At 37.9% G+C, this 21394-nt stretch overlaps 1 protein-coding gene across 1 annotated transcript; it reads left to right on the top strand.

Annotated features, from left to right (window-relative positions):
- The first annotated feature begins 13254 nt into the window (after positions 1-13254).
- Positions 13255-21242, top strand: LOC134675941 (thioredoxin-related transmembrane protein 1-like). The gene is made up of 7 exons (XM_063534286.1): positions 13255-13423; positions 16530-16697; positions 17262-17436; positions 18772-18873; positions 19854-19964; positions 20591-20671; positions 21150-21242. The coding sequence occupies exons 1-7, from the start codon at positions 13272-13274 to the stop codon at positions 21240-21242; spliced, it is 882 nt and encodes a 293-aa protein (XP_063390356.1). The 5' UTR covers positions 13255-13271.
- Positions 21243-21394: the final 152 nt, after the last annotated feature.

Genomic DNA, 21394 nt, shown 5'->3' with positions numbered 1-21394 from the left:
ACTTTTAAGATGTTTCATAACTTTTATGGGAGCACACCACGTGGTAGGCAGGCACTTATTTTTCAAATTAGAAAAATGTTAAGTCAATATTTAACATTTAAGATCATTCGAGTTTAACTAACTAAGGCCCACTTGCACCATTCCACTAACCTGGGGTTAACCGGTCAAACCTGGAGTTACCATGGTTACCAGTACAATTTGACACTGGGTTAACGGTTTAACCGCTTAACCTCGGGTTATTGGGAGGGTGCAAATAGGGTTATAACTCTAACTAACTAAGGGCCCCCCCACATCTGGCGTCTTTCGAGCGTCGGCGTCTGTCGGCGTCGGTCCAGCGCTATGGAAAATGACGTCGCTGCGCAGTTGCGTCGACGCTGCGTCGACGTTGCGTCGACGTCGGCCATAGAATTGTAGACGCCGACGCTCGAAAGACGCCAGATGTGGGGGGGGCCTAAACCTACTCTTTAAGGCACCCCGCCAGTACTTTAAAGTCTCACTTTACTCTTCAATGCTTACAGACCTTACTGAACATAGACGCTCCTTTCATCACAAATAGATGCAACGTATCCTACCTTCACCCCCCACTGACTCCATTGTCCACTTTTTAACCGTAAGGGTTGCCCAAGACGTCCCAATTAAAAAGTATTTGGCAAATCCACACCTGGGTCTAAAAAAATAAAAAAAAGATACTGCCAATTCTTCACGTTCGGAAATTATAATCGGCAATGTAGCGTGCCTCTTAATCCATAGAGTCCTTTTTTATATATTTTTTTTTATTCTGTGCCCGGATTTGCGTCAGCGATCCTTGGTGATTTTTTAGCGCGAGTTGCCTGTCGTACAATTGTGTCTTGAGCTTTGGGAGACGAAAAGGTAGGTATTGTTAGGTATTGCATCATGATGTGCAGAGACGAGGCTTAATAGAGATAGTTAATGAAGCGAAATATCTGAGTTGCAGTCGCGATGTCGCGAATTGAAAAAAAGAAAAAAAACAGCGGGGTATAAAATGAAAGAATCTTGATAAGGAATAGCGTCATCCTAAAATTCGCCAGTTAAGGTAGAACTGTATAAATAATGAGTACTTACCTCAATTATATTCAATAATTATTCCCAAATTTCAAAGTAGGTAAGGTAGATACTAAAAATGCTTGTATTTTAAAGAAGCCAGTACTTCAATGTACATTAAAAACAAAGCATGTCTAAGTTTACTAAAACGTCAACCTCACTCCGAAACATCTAGCGATGTTAGAGATAAATCGACACGAAAAACTAAAGGAAAAGCACAGTAAGCCCACAACAATGGCGGCCTCTAGGGAGCGGCCACACAAGTCAAAGATGTTAGATTACTGACTTGGCTGTTTCTGGTGTTCGGAGCTCGTACAACTGCCGTGATGACCAGAAACATGGTGTAAACAAGGGGTATATATCCTGGCAAACCAATTTATTACGATAGACGCGAAATGAAAAAAAAAGTGCCTTATTTCTTGATTTGGCTGCTATATTTCCTACTGATATACGTTCGCCAACTTTGCCACTGACTAAGTTACTTAGCCTAAACTAATTTGTGATTAATCACACATTCGGAAACCAAACTCTATTTGCAATATTTTTACCAATAACAGTAAAGATTCAAGAAAGTACCTATATACCTAATAAACCAAAACTGTTAAATTTTGTGCGTCTAGCAAGAACCGCACTGAGATATGTTTTCAAAATTGGAATGTTCCCAAGTCCTAAAGGATGGAAGCCAAATTCACGCCTATCCCGAGACGGCAGAATGGAAATGAAGCATAAATGAGGGAACACATACAACATACATCATCTACAAAGCAATACTGCACTGCACATAATATGGAGACATATAGATATGCACTTATTGTCTAGACAAGACTGTTCACGTAATAACCGCAGACTGCATTACTAAGGAAGCATGTAAGCTTCCAAAACCACTAATTAGCATTAAATTTGCGACAATTGTTACATAACAAAGAGTGCCAATTAATGTGACCCTATTTATTGCTCTGTTAAGAAAAAAAACAAAAACCCAAGCATGAAATTTAAATTGCACTTGACTCGAACTTTCATCACGAATTTTTATCACACATTTTTAATTCATATGATTTATTAGTGCATACGTACTTAATATACATACTTAAAAAAAAACATAATTAAATAACTAACCTACAAAACTTAAACTATATCTAAAAATAAATAAAACTAAACTTAAAATAAAAGATTATAAAATATCCACCTGCGGCATGGTGCCGTAGATGCTGGCAGCATTTCCTCGCTGTATCGCAATACTTATTCTTTGCGCGAGGAAGCTGCCAGATCTACGGTCACCAGTGGCGTCAGCTAATCTTGCATATTGCATATCCTTTAACACCATGTATGTATTATTTACATTTGCATCAATTCAATTTGATCCCATTCATAGCGAATACAAAACACCCATCATAGATACCTACGCAATACTTTTTATAACTGGCAACAATGTCCTATCAGGTTCGGTTAATCACACGCTATACACCTTACAAAGTGTCAATCACTATCGAGTAACAATGACCGATCCGAAATTAATAAACCGGCATACCGTCGCCATATCCCACGCGACAATTTAAAAAGTAAAAAATAAATAGGAAAAAAATAATCCACATCCCTAGAGGATTACACGACAAACGCATTTTAGACCTGGCCACACCGAATTGGGCTTCCAAATTCAAATTTCAAAATATTTGATTCTTCTTTTTTATTTTGGTAGCTACTCGTTGTCTATGGGTTTGCTCGGATGGTTATATTAAAAAATTAAAAGATATTGAAATCATTGCAGTGAGTCATAAATAAAATATATTACGATATTAACGATCTTTTACTAATTTCGATTATGGATCAATGGAGTAACTTTAAAAAACTAACGTAATTGCTATGCAAGTACCTATTTCACTGACTCATATTATGATTATTTTTGCAATCATTTCCTTGTTTTGTCTGTTTCTGGTACCTATACCTACCTTACACTTACATTAGGTACCTAATTTCATTACGTAAGTGTAACCTATTGCTATTACATACAATACAATATTATTATATTACCTACCTCAGAACTTGTACCTTTAACTTTGTTTTGCAAAGACCAGCAACAAATGCACACCTGCTATTCAAAGATTTTGATATCATTTCAATCAAACTGCCTCCTAAGGCAAGTGTCAATGTTCCATATAGATCCATATTTATCGTTGATCAATGATTTGGCAAATAACTGACAATACGCTACTAGGGAAGCCTGTGACGAAGGATAGCTATATTCACAAATAGTTTTGTCTCATTTATCAGTTCTTCCCTAATATAACCTGACCCAGAGATTCGAGAAAACTACACTCAATCGTGGTTCAGTCTTATGGTTACCTGTCTGCGCTAGAACATGATGTGTGGCAAGCAAAAATGAACTTTCGTCTTTATATCATAAGAATGAACACGAACGCATTATAAACGTGGTTTTAGAATACTAGACAATGTTATCTATGCCGAGGAATAAAATAAGATAGACATATTGAATGATAATTTTAAAAACCTCTTAACAACTTACAAAGTACACTTGAAAAATTTGCCGTGATACCTGTAACTAAAGTTGAATTTTCTATATGCCTAAGAGAGATATTAGAGATTGTGAAAGTTATACAAGTCAAACTATGATAGACAAGGAACAGAAGTTAGTTTTTGTAGTCTGTTGTCCAACAATATGATGCGTTGGAGTGACTTGTCGAATTGTATTGATAAATAGAAGCAATTGCGTGTGAAAATATTTATGCCTTTTTGATCTAGGTACCTACTATACTTGGTCAAGCAGATCTTGTCAGTAGAAAAAGGCGGCAAATTTGAAAAATGTAGGCGCGAAGGGATAGCGTCTCATAGAAAATTTGAATTTCGCGCCTTTTTCTACTGACAAGATTTGCTTGACCATCTATATAGATTTTTTTATAATCATAATCATTTATTGTAACCATCGTCAAACTACATTATATTTCCATTAAAAAGTGATAAATTTACCAAAAACCTGTCTCGTACTTACATAGTCCAAACTTTGATAGTTCAGTAAAAGAAAGCACGAGCGGAGCTACGGCGGGCCTCTTCGAGAGCCAAGTCCTCCAATCTTTTTGACCTGGAAGAAAGGGAAGGGATCTTGGGTGCTTCCTTGGTGGGATCTCCCAAGGATTTCTTACCGGCCCTACCGTCAGGGGCGGAAGCACAGGGAAAACCCTCAACAAGGGATAGAACTCCCGAGTGCTGGATGGAGGGGACCATCAGCCGCGGTGAGGAACAGAAATGCCGCTGTCCTGTATAACACTGCGGACCCTGTAACCTGTTTAGGCAGATAGTCTATAGTCACACGCCGGAGGGGTTGCCACTGCTTGGATGACCACCACTATAAAATATTACTAAGGTAACCTAATTCGTAGAATAGACAAACATATTTTATCGAGCCCATGTCTGAGAGAAGATCTGTGTCCTATTTATAAACAACTGGAGGTAGGTAATTTAAAAACCCTAAAAACAACATAAAAAAACCGGGCAAGTGCGAGTCGGACTCGCGCACGAAGGGTTCCGTACCATAATGCAAAAAAAAAAGCAAAAAGAAAACGGTCACCCATCCAAGTACTGACCCCCCCGACGTTGCTTAACTTTGGTCAAAAATCACGTTTATTGTATGGGAGCCCCATTTAAATCTTTATTTTATTCTGTTTTTAGTATTTGTTGTTATAGCGGCAACAGAAATACATCATCTATGAAAATTTCAACTGTCTAGCTATCACGGTTCGTGAGATACAGCCTGGTGACAGACGGACGGACGGACAGACAGCGAAGTCTTAGTAATAGGGTCCCGTTTTACCCTTTGGGTACGGAACCCTAAAAATCAGAAGGCGTTAACTTCGGTAACCCAATGGGTCTGTCACCACTATGTATATATTGTTGATACGCAACCCGACCTAAATAGCCTACTGAAATCGAAATTCTCCAGTTTCAGATTTCAATTTTTTCATCCGCACCGCAGTGCCTAAGCCAAGAAATACGATGAAGGTATTTACTAAGACAGCGTTTAAAAGGATTACCCGGGCACCCATGACACTCGAGACGGTTAAAAAAGAAAAAATATTGTCTGGGATTATCAGCCAGTGTCAAAGTGTTAAATATCGAACACACGGCGTCTAATTTGACAACGGAACTCGATTCCCCCGCCCGTGGCGTAAGAAAAAATAATTTGACAAGTGTGTCGTATCTCTGGTCGGGTTTGACAGTTTGATTTTTTAAATCACACAAGTTGACAGCGGGCCGATGGCTTAATGCTTGAGTCTGATTTTCAACGAAAATTATGATTAAAATTTAATTATTAATTATGTAGTTAAGTTTACAAACGGAGGATTATAAACTCGTATTCTTGAAACTTGAAACTCTGGCGGTGTCGGTCGTAAAAAGTTTTGAGCTTTCATTGTTCATCCTTCGAGTTTCCGTTTTATACTTCAACCATGAGAAATACAGGAAACTTTCAGATCTTGTCTCCAACTTTTTAATTTCGTTGTGCTCTGCTTGGCAACCAGTACGTAAAAAATTAAAATTATACTTGACCTGATTGTATGTACTATGTACCTACACTGTATAACCAAGGTATTAAAATTAAATATCGACACGTATAAAGTGCCAAAAATATATACACATTACACACTACCTTTATGTACCTATGGGCAATAGTCGTAGACTCGTGGATATAGGGACCGTGCGCGTTGGAGGGTCTTGTGGCCTGAATCGGAAATATACGTACACATGTACATTTCCAAAGCAAGTGCTACCACCTAATGTTCTCCTAGGTACTTACGTTTCCCTACCTACCTCATAGTAGATTCTGCCATCTTGTGGGCTACATCGGAAGTATAAACAACACATTTACGCCTCGCGCCAAAAATCTGACGGCTCCTATGCTGCCCCCTATAGTTCATGCACGGGCCTATAGGTACATATTGTGTCGATATGTAATACCCTGACTGTATACCACAGTACCAGCACCACACCTATGACCACGATGTTTAAAGTAATAAAGTTAGTGAACGGAATACCATCTACTCCCTGCATACTTACCGAGTTTAATGAATAATATCGCCGAACTAACATCCTTCAATGGATGCTTCCAATACAATATTTAAAATCTACAGATCTAACAAGTAGTTCACACTCTTCCTACGTTCGAAGACCGATGTATCGAAAACGCACCGTCACGTTAAAAAAAGTTTATCTATGGTTCCAAATACTTCGCCTTTGATCGAGATACGTGAAATCATGTCCACAAACAATGCCATTATTCTAAAAAAATAAACATTCGGAGCTTCCATTCCATTTTTGAAATTGAAAAAATAAAACGTACCTACACCATAGACACGGCGTCGCGTTCGATTTTGAAATTGTAGCAGTCATTATAGGGGTGTCACTAGTTTTGTAACGAATCTGAAATATAATTTTGTACAGTAAATAAGTTTTTGTAACTCGCTGGTAAATAGGTCTTAAGACGACATATCTCTTAGGCATTGATGTACTATTTTTTTAGAGTAGGTACTTTTATTATTTTATTTCGGCTATAATCGATTTCTCTTGCTTTCAGAATATTTTGCAATATACCAGTGTATTTTCAGCTATTTGAGATAGAGATCTTAGATAACTAGACAAGGGAATTATCTCAGAAAGCTTTAGTGGCGTGCTTGGACACGTTACACCTAGCACCTCTATGTGAAGATGAAGACAGGTAATTATTCTTGCTATATCTGACTATAGATGACCGTAATATTTAAAGGACATGCAACGTGATTTTTTTTTTCAATTTTAATATATATTTTCTGGATTTCCTTGACAATAAAAATATTAAATTCACACGACTAAATCTACGACCTTGATCCATTAAAGCTAGCGAAGGTATTCCCTATAAACAAATCTGTCATTTTTAACAAGTTGACAACCCTGCAAGCCTAGCTTCGAACAAATAAGAATGGTTAAAATATTTTGATATTTGACAACTGTCGTTGGGCTGATCGATATCGAACGATTTATTTCATTTTTCAAATTCCATAAACAAAATAGAAATCAAAACTGTTTAATAATCAGTGATCGTTAATTTTTCAGCAATTTTGGTGCAGCATTGTTAGTTAAAAGCATCTGTATGCCCTGCTCTAGGTGGAATAGGTAATTAGGGTTAATAACAGTAATATTAACCTTAACCAATCCTCTCCCTAGAAAGAAATTGAAGAAAATCCTTTATTTTTAATATGCTGCACCAAAATTGCTGGAAAATTAACGATCACGTATAATAATATGTATATAATTATCATTAACTTTAATCTCGACGTTTTAAATAATAACATTTGCAAGTTGTGATTTTTTGGAGTGGTACAGTCGCCATCAGGTATATCGGAGCGGCCAAGGTGTTCACAATATCTGAACAAGCACTCTAACGCCTTGACAATAAAGGCGTGTTCAGATATTTGTGAGCACCTTGGCCGCTCCGATATATCTGATGGCGACTGGACCTAGGTATTTCACTTTTGTTATGACAGCTCATGACATGGCTACGCTTTTGAAACGTTGCAATCCCTTCGACATTTTTTTTTTCGACTCAAATTAATGTCATACAAAATTAAAGTACCTTGTTTATTTCGTAAATTAACGGCCAGTGACTAGCCTCCAGGCAGATACGGCGCAATTTTTCTACTCGCTTGGTTTTTTTCATTGAACTCTACAACCTAGGTATTTAGGGTGATAGCTAGTTACTACTACTTTACTACCTAAATAAAATTGGCTATTGACATCACATTACGTATCTAATCGTAAGTAGTATAGAGCGTGTAAATGTTAATTTGTGTACAGTTGTAGTTCATAAATCATAAATACTTAAATACATATATTATATTTTCCATCGTATTTTCACGGAACGTACGAACGTGTCTTGCTACTCTTGCTACTTCAGTCAATCTCGGTACAAAAAGTACTGAAGTTTACTGAAGTAGCATGATATATACGAACGTTTCCGAGAAAGTACGATGGAAAACAATTATACACTACAGATGTATTTGAGCATGGTCCGTCCGTCTGTCTGTCGCCAGGCTGTATCTCACGAACCGTGATAGCTAGACAGTTGAAATTTTCACAGATGATGTATTTCTGTTGCCGCTATAACAACAAATACTAAAAACAGAATAAAATAAAGATTTAAGTGGGGCTCCCATACAGCAAACGTGATTTTTGACCAAAGTTAAGCAACGTCGGGCGTGGTCAGTACTTGGATGGGTGACCGTTTTCTTTTTGCATTTTTTTCCGTTTTTTTTTGCTTTATGGTACTGAACCCTTCGTGCGCGAGTCCGACTCGCACTTGCCCGGTTTTTTTACTTATACTTGGTTTATGTAGTGTAAGATTTTAAGGAACCGTTCTATTCTAATTAAAGAATTTGTTATGGTTTTAATTTTAACTAGTTTTGATATGACCTTCACGATGGTGTTGGTGATTGGCGTGCATTTCTCGACTTTTCCTTCATTTCGCGTGGACCAATCAGCGTCATCAGCGATCTTCGTCGGGGTCGTTATTAAAATAAAATCAAAACCGTACCAAATTGTTAATCAGAATCGGGCTTGTGGTAAAATGTGTCATTTTTAACCAAAAGGGCACTTATTGTGTGGTGTCAGTAAGGTCCTATTTCCATATATGTATGTATGTACATACTATGTAGGTACATATATGTAGCTTCTACTTGAAATCAACCCACCATCAACCTCATCGGCAACCGGCAATGTGGTACCTTTTGGGTGAAAAGTCACAAATTTAGAAGTAAAATAAAGAGTGATGCTACTTGAAATTATTCTATTATCCGAAAAATATTGACATGGTGACTATCATATGGGCCATCTAGATATCTTTTAGACATCACCAAGATACGATAACGATATGTTTAAGATCTAACCTATCAAATTTGACATTTGCGCGATTCTGGAGATACTCTTGAACGATTTCCACATGATATGACTTAGAGATCCAATTCACATCTAATAGATACCTATCTTACTCTATCTAACGTAAAAGTGACATTGGTTGCCCGAATTGCGCTGCAAAATAGAACTAGTTGATAATTATCTAAACTATAACGTATCTAGAATGGATCTAGTACGTGTCGTCTCTTGTGAATATCTTGAAGTTCGAATACGGCAGTATAAATTCTCGAACATACTAATGCTAAAAACTACAATAAATAGTAAAGTATGAACCCGGCAGGGTTCGAACCCCGATCGATGGGAGACGAAGCCCGCGAAGCCGTAGAAAGACGACATCGATACCCTGTGACGCAACTACAAATACAATGCTATGATACGAGTTTGTCTATGGGTTTAAAATAATAGACAACAAACTAAAATACGTCTAGTCATTCCATGAAAAGTCTGCAGCGGGTTTGGTAGCCCACGCAGTGCACGTGTTATCCTTAAACGTCAAACTTCTATGAAATTATGACGTATAAATGACACTTGCACTGCGTGGGCTATCAAATCGGCTGCAGAGTTTTCTTGGGCCCGCTCTCTAGAGCCCGTCTAAAGTTATATCCAGACGAGACAATTTTTCGCCAATCTGATGAAATTCTCCGATCGAACAGGGCCGTACGGACGCAAATAGGTACCAATTTGATTCCCCGATCACATCAGTATCTCCCCCCCCCTCCTTGTCACACTTGGTCACATTTGGCAAACCCCTCCCCCCTAGTGTGACGTCACATTTTTTCTACGAAATCGCCAAATCGAATTAAGTAAGTACCTAAGTATTATTAAAATTTTATCAAAATGTTTTTGACGATATAAATATTAGTAATTTTATAACCCAAAACTGCTTAGGACAGAAAATTAAATGAATAAAAACGATCATCGTTTTAAAAACTTGTTATTTAAAAGTACAGCGAATAAAATAATTTAATTAAATTTTCGGTTACTGATGAAGTTAATGTGACGTCACAAAGTTTGTGTCTCCCCCCTCCCCCATGTCACAATATGTCACAATTTCTTGACCCCCTCCCTCCCCCTAAACGTGTGATGTAATTAATGGATGACCCCTAGATGCAGACACAAAAATGCCAATTTTCATAGTAGAATGCAAATTGGTGATTTAATTTGTGTACGTGTGGACGCTAGATGAGATTGACCAATTATTTTCCTAAACAAATCGACTGATTTCGTCAGTCCCGTCTGGATACCCCTTACGGGTGGTATTCGTCCTATCCAATCTCTTTGTCCAATGTTTACATTTTGCTTGAATGAGAGAGTGAGGCGCACTGACATTGGAGAAATAAATTGGACAAGTGTACCGCCCTAAAGCGCTTTCTATATCTTACTTAATCTAAAATCCTAAAACGTAAAGGTAGAGTTGGTAGAGTTAGACCAAGAGAAGTCTGCAACGATTTTGATAACACGTACGCAGTGCAAGTGTTTTTGAACGCGTGGCCTAGGAACATAATAGAATAGAATAGAATAGGTTTTTATTCGTAAACACACAGAGAACAGACATACATAAGAAAAAACAGTGTAAAATAAAGTGTCACGAAATGGTACCATCTCAGCATGTTGCTGGCGACTTCCAGCGCTGATCTTCCGATGAGACCATCAAGTGAGAAATATTCACGGAAGGTAACAGACAAAAACTAAAATAAAGAAACATAAAGGAAAGAAACATAAAATATACCAAAAAATAGATTACAAACATTTTACACAGCTAATACAAAAAAGAGATACAACATGACGACATAAGTGAATACATGACAATGAGAACCGATCGAACTTGTACCATCCGGTCGGGTCATATCGTGGCGCGGCATTAAGCGCGCATAACTAGCGCCAGCGGTAGCTACATGAAATTAAATTCGATGACAGATTTGACAAACAATTAAAGTGAGTTAACCTAATATAAAATCTCAATCAGTTTTTACTACTTACAAGTTACAAAGTTGGCTAAAATACATAAACAAAAACAACACGAAAGAAACAAATATAAACATTATAATGAAATGACACAGACACAGATAATAAGGATGCTACTTGTATGACGGTGAACGCACATGTGCGTTGGGGCTGTGAATGTGTTAAACGTCAAACTTTTATGAAATCTTCTATATATATATAAATGCAAGTGTCCTGACTGACTGACTGATTCATCAACGCAGAGCCGAAACTACAAAAGATAGAAAGTTGAAATTTGCACACTAGATTACATTTATAAAGTGTACAAGAGATAAGAAGTGATTTTGAGAAATTCAACCCCTAAGGGGGTTAAAAAGGGGATGAATGTTTGTATGGGGTTCAAGTTTTATTTTAAGCTAGGAATTTGAAACTTTGTAAAAACGTATTAAATTAAAATACAACAAAACTAATTTCAGCGTTTTTGAAAATTCAACCCCTAAGGTGGTGAAAAAGGGGTTGAAAGGTTGTATGTACATCAAAATTTTTTTCGAACGCCGGACTTGAATTGAATCTTTGTATTTGGGGATATTATTAAAAGACAGGAAAAGTAATTTCAGCGTTTTGTAAAATTCATCCCCTAACAGGGTTAAAAAGGGGTTCAAAATTTGAATCCACTACAAATGCTTTGAAACTTCTTAGAAAGACGTAATAGCTGATTACAAAAAAAGTGATTGCAACGTGTTTGGAAATTCAACCTCTAAGGGGGTTAAAAGGGGGATGAAAGTTCGTCTTGGGGTGCATATTTTATTTTCAGTTAGGAACTTGAAACTTAGCAAAAAGATATTAAATTAAAATACAAGAGAACTAATTTCAGCGTTTTTGAAAATTCATCCCCTAACGTGGTGCAAAAGGAGTTGAAAGTTTGTATGAATATCAAACATTTTTTTTCAAGCTTTCAAGCTAGGAATTTCAAACTTGGTAAAAGGGCATTAACATTATACTTAAAGTTTGTATTATAAAGTTTGCATCGATGAAAATTATAGGTACTCAAGATGTAAAATGTTCAAGATAAGAGTCCACGCGGACGAAGTCGCGGGCAACAGCTAGTTATGGCATATAAATAACAGTTGCACTGCGTGTACTATTAAAATCGTTGCAGACTTGTCTTGGTCTAACTCTAAGCACGTTTAGTAAGAGTTTGATTCCACTAACTAGGAACATTTTTTTTAAATCCTAGATAGGATGCCAGTCAGGAGTGTTAGGATGACTGAATTAAGTACCTAGGTAATGTACCTATGTGAAGCGTTTAAGCTAACTTTCCACCGACTTGTACAATATGAGGCTGTCATTATAAAGTTCATTCATATTTTCATAGAGTCGGACTAAGCTAACTCTGCAACCTATAACACTAAAACTTGGTTCCTTCGAGTGGCCTGTATTCTCTGTCTGACCTTCACCGATGAATAGCTGCCAGCTGCAGCGCCTACAGCAAACTAACTGTCTTCGTTGCTCTCGTTTTTATGAAAGATTTTATGTTTCTAATCATTTCTATTTTCGTTTTAACCACTAAATATTGTAATGTCTAACCTTACTCACGCCTTCCAATGTTCCATGTCCCATTGTTCCGGTAACGGGAAAAACCATGGAAAAACAGAGCGGCTACCGCGAAAACCGAAATTCGCAAATTGCGGGGATCTTTCTCTTTTACTCCAACGAAGGCATAATTAGAGTGACAGAGAAAAATCCCCGCTATTTGCGAACTTCGATTTTCGCGGTTATAGCCCAGTAATTTTATAACTGGTAGTGACATCTAGTTTCAATACTAAACAACTATCATATGAGCGTGTTGTCAAGAAATTTCAGTAGATGGCATGCTACGTAATTTTTTTTATATAATTTATAATTTAGTAAGAAATATTCGTTTCATATAAATATAATAATTATTGTTACTTTAATAAAATAATGTTTTAAGCATCAAACGAATATATTTTTTATATTTTATAATCTTAATTATTTTATGCTACAGATAAACGTAGAAAAGTTATTTCAATAATGTGGCCATTGTAAAAAAAATATGATTAGGAGTAATTAACAAGAAGTTTAAGTTTAATATTATGTCTTCTTTTTACATAATTGCTTGAACGGGAATAAGCAATTGTATACCAAAATATAACTGCTTTCCAAAACTGCTAAGTTCACTGTTTTTCAGGTAAATAAATATATTGGTAACATTAAAAGCTACCATTTTGGGTAGTAAAATTTGGTAGTAGCAGCGTGAACTACGTATTGCAACACTTAAACAAAAATCAGACATGGCGCGGGTACACAGAATTCCGGACTTTTTTCACTTTTTCATTTATTTATCAATATTTTCATGTTGTTTACTTAATTTGGCTAGTGCAAACAGGGAGCTAGATGAAAGTAATTGGAGGGACATACTCGAAGGGGAATGGATGGTAGAATTGTGAGTATTAAAATGTGTTTTTCCTACCGGTGTCGGCAGATATAAAAACGTGTCATTCTTTAATCTATAAATTAGACAACAATAAGTGTATAGTGCAGTTACTGGTATTTATTTATAGATAGTGTATTTGTCGCGTAGTTTAAGTGCTATTCTTGTTATTAAGGCGTGTGGGCGGTGAGTTTATGACGACTGAACGTTTGCTAGAGTTCATCAAACTTTTACAAGGCCGTTAAGGCCCACAAAGCACCGTTTTGAAAACCATGACTCAGTCTATTGTTGCTGCATTTTTTCACTAGAATCCGGGAAGCTAGTGTCCTATTGTTACACACTCACACGTTAATAGATGTATTGAAACTTGTTTTGACTATGTTCTAATGAGTTTTATGTAACATACAACTTTTTAGTTAGGTCGTTAACTTATTTGTACAAGTAGTTCGCAGGTTCTTGACATTCACACATTAAGTGAGCATAGTAACTCCCAAGCTATTTACTCTAAACATTTTATTATGAACTTTACTGGAAAAATGTTGAATTCTGAGGCAATAAGTACCAACTTACTTTTAGTAGCCACAAATATTTTAATACAAAATGGTTTTTGTCATATAATATGCCAATAGGTTTTTGTTGTGTATTAAAAAATTTGTGGCTACTAAAAAAATTGATACAATATCATAAGCAAATTATAAGCAGAATAATCAGTAAACTAGATCCTTAAAATGACTAGTAAATACATTTTATATATAGTAAACCAAAATTACCTATACCCAAATTACTAATACTTCACTTTTCCTATAAATGTTTCATACATATTAATGGATACAATTGTGGTTTTGTTTTCCTGGAGCCTCATCATTTTAATATCAAACTTTTAAACTGTATAATATACCTCTTAATGAGCAATTCTTGTATATATTTTTATTTATATATATTGAAAATATTGAAATTTGCTATATGGGGGTTTTCGAGGATGTAAAATAGATCTAAGTCTTATCTCTGGGAAAACATGCATTTTAGAGTTTTTATTCGGTCTCCCAGTTTAACCAAAATTGCATGATGTAATCATTATTTTTGACAGTCAAACTGGCAATAAAGTTGTTAATATTATTTAGATGCTTATTAACATATTCACACCTACACGCCCAACAGCATTACATCATGGCATGTTAATTTCTAACAATCATGACTAATGCATTATTGCATTATACGGTCAGTCATGGCATGAAATAGTCAGTGAGAGCTAAGTTTATAAACATGCTGAATGTTAACTCTTATTGTTAAACATGCCAATTTTACTTGAACACATATTAATGACATGCTAGCAGAAAATTTATTCTATGATTTTTTTCCTAGCCTAGGTATTTGAGTGTCCCACTGCTGGGTAAAGGCCTCTCCCCTTAATTTCTATGACTCCGGATTTGGTGTTTCCTCCGGCCAGCTATCCAGGAAGCTGTCCAGGTCACCCAGCCATCTCCTTGGGCTTGCCACGTCCACAACCCTCTACCGGCATCCACCTTCAATCATTATTAAACAAAATATAATTATTATGAAAATTGTAACATGCCAATGATGTGCCCACTCTAGTGTATGAAATTTTCTGTGTGCAAACAAAAAAGCGAATGTTTGCAAAATACGCCATGATAGTTCTTAGCTAAGCTGACGAAATTCAGCTACTCATTCTTGAGTAAAAACGAAATATCTAAATACCGCCTAAACCAGCAATACAATTTTTCTGCATTTTTTGCCATTTACTATATAAATATAAAATACTCTTGTCTCGAAAAGAAAATACTCTTATGATATAGATATGACTATTTGTTTAAGCGCGAGGTATCACGACTCCTCCATTTTTTAATATTTCAAAAAACCGTATCGACAAAAAAAATGATTTACTCATAGAATCTGGTCACAAAATTTCACGAGAATCGGTTGACAATTGTGACCTGTATATGAGAACATCCGGATACGAAATCAAAATGCCCGAGTCAAAACGTAGATCTTCGCTACGCTTCGATCAATAAGACTACACTTCGGTCAATAAAATAATAATTTATTTCATTTCAATCTTAGTTGGTAAATACATAGTGGTCGAGTCCTCCTATTAGGTATAAAGTACCTGTATCAGGAGACCTCACTCTTCCAGATTACATTTTTAAAAATCTATCCTAAGAGAGATTAATGTAGTTAACATTATAAATTCTATAATGAATTAACAAATTGGTAAATTGTACAAAGTTGACAAATTTTACATTATTTGATTTTGATTGTTGTTATTAATTTTTACATAGCTACTTATTCTTAAATAATAATATAAGTCTAGTGAAACTAACCGTGAATCATTCAGAACTGTTACTACTAACTATCATCTGCAAAGATTTTACTAATAAGGTTCAGTTTATGTATGATATCATTAGTCATCACTGTCATCAGTAATAATGTTTCATTTTAATTGCATTTTAGATGAGTTAATCAGTGAAGTCAATTTCAACTGGAATGATAAGATTTAATAATGTTTTATAGACTTTGATCTGTTTTAATTAACAGTCAGCCTGTTGCATCTATTTCTTTAATTGTACTGCAATGAAATGCAACTGAAATAAGATTAGTAATCACATTATTTATTTTTTTTGTTTATAGAATTGCTTTTAAAGTTCTAGTCTTAAAGCACAGTATCTTGAAAGCATTGAAAGTTGAAATTCTATCTAAAATGGCCTATTTTCATACCCTACAAATCATCCACTTTCCTAGCACCCCTTTTCTGTGCTAAATCTGCATAGTTATTAAGTGCAACATCAAATATGGTGCGATTATTCATTGTCACTGGCGAGAGTTGGTGCTAACTTAGCATAGCATAGTGATAGAGTTCTAGTGAACCCAAAAGGGCTAGTTGCTAAGCTAACTCGAATAAAGAATATTTTTCACTTTGATATCTGGATGGATTACACTGATTACACTATTTATTATTGTTATAGTCAGCAGACATTATTAGCAGTTTGAAAGAAAAACATAATCATTTATTCGTCATGTTTAATGCCACAAAATCACAGCTTAGATTGACCATGGAAGAAGTGCCAAATAAGATGATTCATCTAACACTATCTGTCCCCAGCTACGCGCCATGGTGCCCTGCCTGCTCCGCCCTAGCCCCAACATGGCGGGAACTCTCCGCCCGCGCGGGGAAGCAGTCCCTGGCCATGCGCGCCGCCTCCGTGGACGTGACCAAGTCGCCCGGACTCAGCGGGCGCTTCGTGGTCACCGCGCTGCCTACTATATTCCAGTGAGTACTGTTAATTGACAATAATCTCTATTGCAAAGGCATAGGGTACACCTATCGTTAGTTAAGAGGTCAACATGGCGGGAGCATTGAATACTTGTAAACCTTATTGTGAATACATAAGGTCTATCAATGGTTATTAGCGCCCCATAGAGGACAGTCCGCCATGCTTGCCACCTCCTTCAACTTCACCAGGGTAACCATATCTGTCTAGAATCAAAAGTATAATTAAAACATTCGGACTGCCAGTGAGAAATGATAATATAAAATAATTTGAGGTTTTTCTTTAAGCATCTGTTCAAGTCTTGTTCGACAACTAGGTATCTCTATCTATAACGCCCTTTTATTCTGAGTTAGAGTATGTCTCTTAGCTCGAGTGTGCCGCTTGGCAAAGGCCTTCTCCAGCTCCAGCACTAGGTATCTCATGATATACAAATTTTATGTAAAATTTCCACACTGCAACCAAGATCGTGATCAAATATGACATGACACTAATATTCATCAATTTTGAAAAAATATTTCAACCCAATACTTCTTATATACTGAAAATTGTCTTCTATATTCCAGTGTTATTGACGGTGAATTCCGTCAATACAAGGGTCCCCGCGACGTAGACTCAATGCTGAGCTTCGTGCAACAGAAACGGTGGCAGCAAACAGAACCCGTGCCATCTTGGAAGGGCCCCGACTCGCTTCAGATGGGCCTGGTGGCGCAGTTCTTCAAGCTGTCTCAAGCACTCAGGGTATGTATAGCAACTTGAAGCTGAGCTTGTAGCTAACAGAGCCTGTTCCATCCTGGAAGGGCCCGGACTCACTCCAAATGGGGCCGGTAGTGCAGTTCTTCAAACTATCTCAAGCACTCAGGGTATGTATAGCAACTTGAAGCTGAGTTTGTAGCTAACAGAGCCTGTTCCATCTTGGAAGGGCCCCGACTCGCTCCAGATGGGCCTGGTGGCGCAGTTCTTCAAGCTGTCTCAAGCACTCAGGGTATGTATAGCAACTTGAAGCTGAGCTTGTAGCTAACAGAGCCTGTTCCATCTTGGAAGGGCCCCGACTCGCTTCAGATGGGCCTGGTGGCGCAGTTCTTCAAGCTGTCTCAAGCACTCAGGGTATGTATAGCAACTTGAAGCTGAGCTTGTAGCTAACAGAGCCTGTTCCATCCTGGAAGGGCCCGGACTCACTCCAAATGGGGCCGGTAGTGCAGTTCTTCAAACTATCTCAAGCACTCAGGGTATGTATAGCAACTTGAAGCTGAGTTTGTAGCTAACAGAGCCTGTTCCATCTTGGAAGGGCCCCGACTCGCTCCAGATGGGCCTGGTGGCGCAGTTCTTCAAGCTGTCTCAAGCACTCAGGGTATGTATAGCAACTTGAAGCTGAGCTTGTAGCCAACAGAGCCTGTTCCATCTTGGAAGGGCCCCGACTCGCTCCAGATGGGCCTGGTGGCGCAGTTCTTCAAGCTGTCTCAAGCACTCAGGGTATGTATAGCAACTTGAAGCTGAGCTTGTAGCCAACAGAGCCTGTTCCATCTTGGAAGGGCCCCGACTCGCTCCAAATGGGGCTGGTGACGCATGTTCTTCAAACTATCTCAAGCGCTCAGGGTATGTATAGCAACTTGAAGCTGAGCTTGTAGCTAACAGAGCCTGTTCCATCTTGGAAGGGCCCCGACTCGCTCCAGATAGGCCTGGTGGCGCAGTTCTTCAAGCTGCCTCAAGCACTCAGAGTATGTAACAATTTGAAGTTAAGCAAGAACTAAAACGCCGAGATGTTTCCGTTTCCGCGTACATTCGAAACCAATAACCAAATCGTTTGTTAACTTTTCATTTAAGTTAAAAATAAATATATTTAAACATAGATATTCATTTAATTTATAGTCAAAATAACGTCAGATGACAAGCAAAAGTCACTAATTACAAAAAAAAATTTAAACATATATCGACCTTCTTTTAGTACTAATATGGTTCACAATGGCTATGAACTTGTGGTGGTACTTAGTGTCTTTGTCTTGTCACCCGACGATAATATCTTATTTGACAATTGTTGTTGTTGTATTTTATCAATTGTTGTAATGTATTTTACAGAGCGTTCACAACATGCTGATGGAGACTTACGGGCTGCCGACGTGGGGCTCGTATCTGATCTTCGCTGTCGCCACTATTTTCATCGGGGCACTGCTTGGACTGGTATGTAGTCTAAATTATACATACTATATTAGCAAAAAGAATAGATAGTATAGAGGCGTCCTGTCATAGTAAATGTTGTAGTTACTGTAAATTTACTGCCGTCTATCGACACACGACTATAACTCAAAATAAACACGTATAAAATTATCAAAAAAATTAATATATATGGATAAATGATTTTATTATTTTTATATCAATTTGACCCATGTTCATTCACTGATATCTAAGTGTTAAAATTATTAACACATTCAACACCAAGAACCCGACTGTCGGGTACACTGTTCGTAGCGACTACGCGCTACATACGGCGAAACCGTGGCTACGCGCTACGAGCGTAACCCGTAGCACTTAGTGGTAATGAATGTGTTAAATATGAAACGGCGTCGTCACGCCATCTAGCCGAGCATAGGCCAAAGGTGTGTGCGCCATCTATCCGAGAATGACTTTTTCTTGATTTCCGAGGCACGTTTTTTTCTTAGACTTTATTTATCTTATACGAAGTTACATATGTCTTTGATATTAGTTAGTACAAATGAAACTCATGAAATAACTTGGTATCATTTAATTTTTGAACTTAGTCTGGTTTGCATAGGCTCTCACTGAGAACTTGTTTGAAATGGTGATATTAAAAATTATTGAGTTCATTATTGAGTAAAGGTTGTGATTTGTTGGTGAACAGTTTTCATAATAATTGTGACTCAAAATGTTCGATCTTCGGCCGAGAAAGGGGCCCAATATTCGGTATTCGGCCAAATTCACTATTCGGGGCATCTCTACATTATATGTATTGCCGCAGGTGGTCTGGCTTTTACTTCATCGCGCTTGGCATCCAGCTCTAAGCGCCGACGTGATTTAGAATCATTTACGTCGGCATTCATTCAGCCACTTGCGAGCACACTAGAGACAGCAACGGAGTTGATAGCAGTCGCCGTGGCCGAATCGGCCGTGGAGTTATTACTATTACATTATATGTTGTTCAGGTGCTGGTGTGCCTGATCGACGTGCTGTACCCGCCGCGGCGCAAGGACTTCGTCCCGGCCGCCAGCGCCGGCGCCCGCGGCGACGCCGGGAGCAAGTCCGACGACGAGCAGGTATTCATGACGCCGGCCGATCGTTATATCCGCCAGATTATTCAATTCCTATAGTTCGTTTTTTTTAGCATTAGAAAGAACTTGCAAGAAGGTAAGCGATCTTGGCACGTCTTTTAATTGAAAAACGCTTTTTAAAAATCAAGAACTATTACTTATGAAAGCAGAAGAATATAAAAGATCGTATTAGATTCGTAATTGTTACATATTTGCGGTAACTTATTTTTAAAATGTGTTTTTCAATTAAAAGACTCATCAAGATTGTTTACCTTTTTTCTTATGCTAAAAAAACGAACTATAGAAACTTGAAACGTGAGTTATTTACTCCTGTAATTGGCTTCGTGTAGGGTAATTCACTAGTAACTGGCCGCCCTAAAATAAAAATGAATTCTATTCACCTGTAAACGGAATTCATTTTAGTGTAAGGTTTCAATAACTGGCCATCTTATACTAAAATGAATTTTATTTATAGGTAAATAGAATTCATTTCTGGTTTGGAGTGCCCAGTTACTGGCGAATCACCCTATTTATTAAAAAGGTTTAGATTTATTATCACAGCTGTATGATTTTCAAAAAATTAAAATAGAGAAACTTGAAAAAATGTCAATATGACTGTGTTGATATTTCAGGAGGAGTTGATAAACGAAGACATTGTAGACGACGCGCCCTCCGGTGCCGATAGCGATGCCGAGAAGAATTCGCCCAGCGACGTAAGTACATTTTAATTTATTACGATATAAGTACGGAAAATTATGTGCTCATGTACAAAATATCATTTGATATTTACCAGTCGTTAACCATTATCCATTCTTCTAAACCAGCGGTCGGCAACCTGCGGCTCGCGTGCTGCATGCGGCTCGTGAACCTGTCACTTGCGGCCCTATGTTATAGTAACAAACGACAATGTCTCATAAAGTCATAAATATTAACAAAGTACGGCCCGCGACACCTCCGTTAACTACTGTGTGGCCATTGGCTGCTAAAAGGTTGCCGACCGCTGTTCTAAACTATAGATATTGTTGAATGGCTCCTCTACACGATGGCCACTCTAAGGGACGCATGTATGCGTTAGAGGGAGCAAGTGATATTACTATCTCACTCTACCGCATGGCTGCGTCCCTTGGAGTGGCCGGCGCTGGCCCACCGTGTAGAGGAGCCGTAAGTTATAATATATGTATATGTGTGCAGAGCTCGTCCTCGTCGGGCGCGGCGGCGGCGGCGGCGGCGGGCGACGCGCGCGCGCCCGAGGTGCGCAAGCGCCGCGCGCGCAAGGCCGACTGAACACGCACGCACACACCCGGGGGGGGGACACACACACATCCTAGGAAAACCGATCTTTACGGTGGTGTTCCACCTGTCCAATTTCTTTGTCCAATGTGCATTGCGTCTCACTCTCTTTAAGCAAAATGTGAGACGCAAATACACATCCGCTT

Source organism: Cydia fagiglandana, chromosome 23 (assembly GCF_963556715.1).
Source record: "Cydia fagiglandana chromosome 23, ilCydFagi1.1, whole genome shotgun sequence".
NCBI classification, from domain to species: Eukaryota; Metazoa; Arthropoda; class Insecta; order Lepidoptera; family Tortricidae; genus Cydia; species Cydia fagiglandana.
The sequence above is the reverse complement of the archived record's forward strand: the minus strand, read 5'-3'. Positions and strand labels throughout refer to the sequence as shown.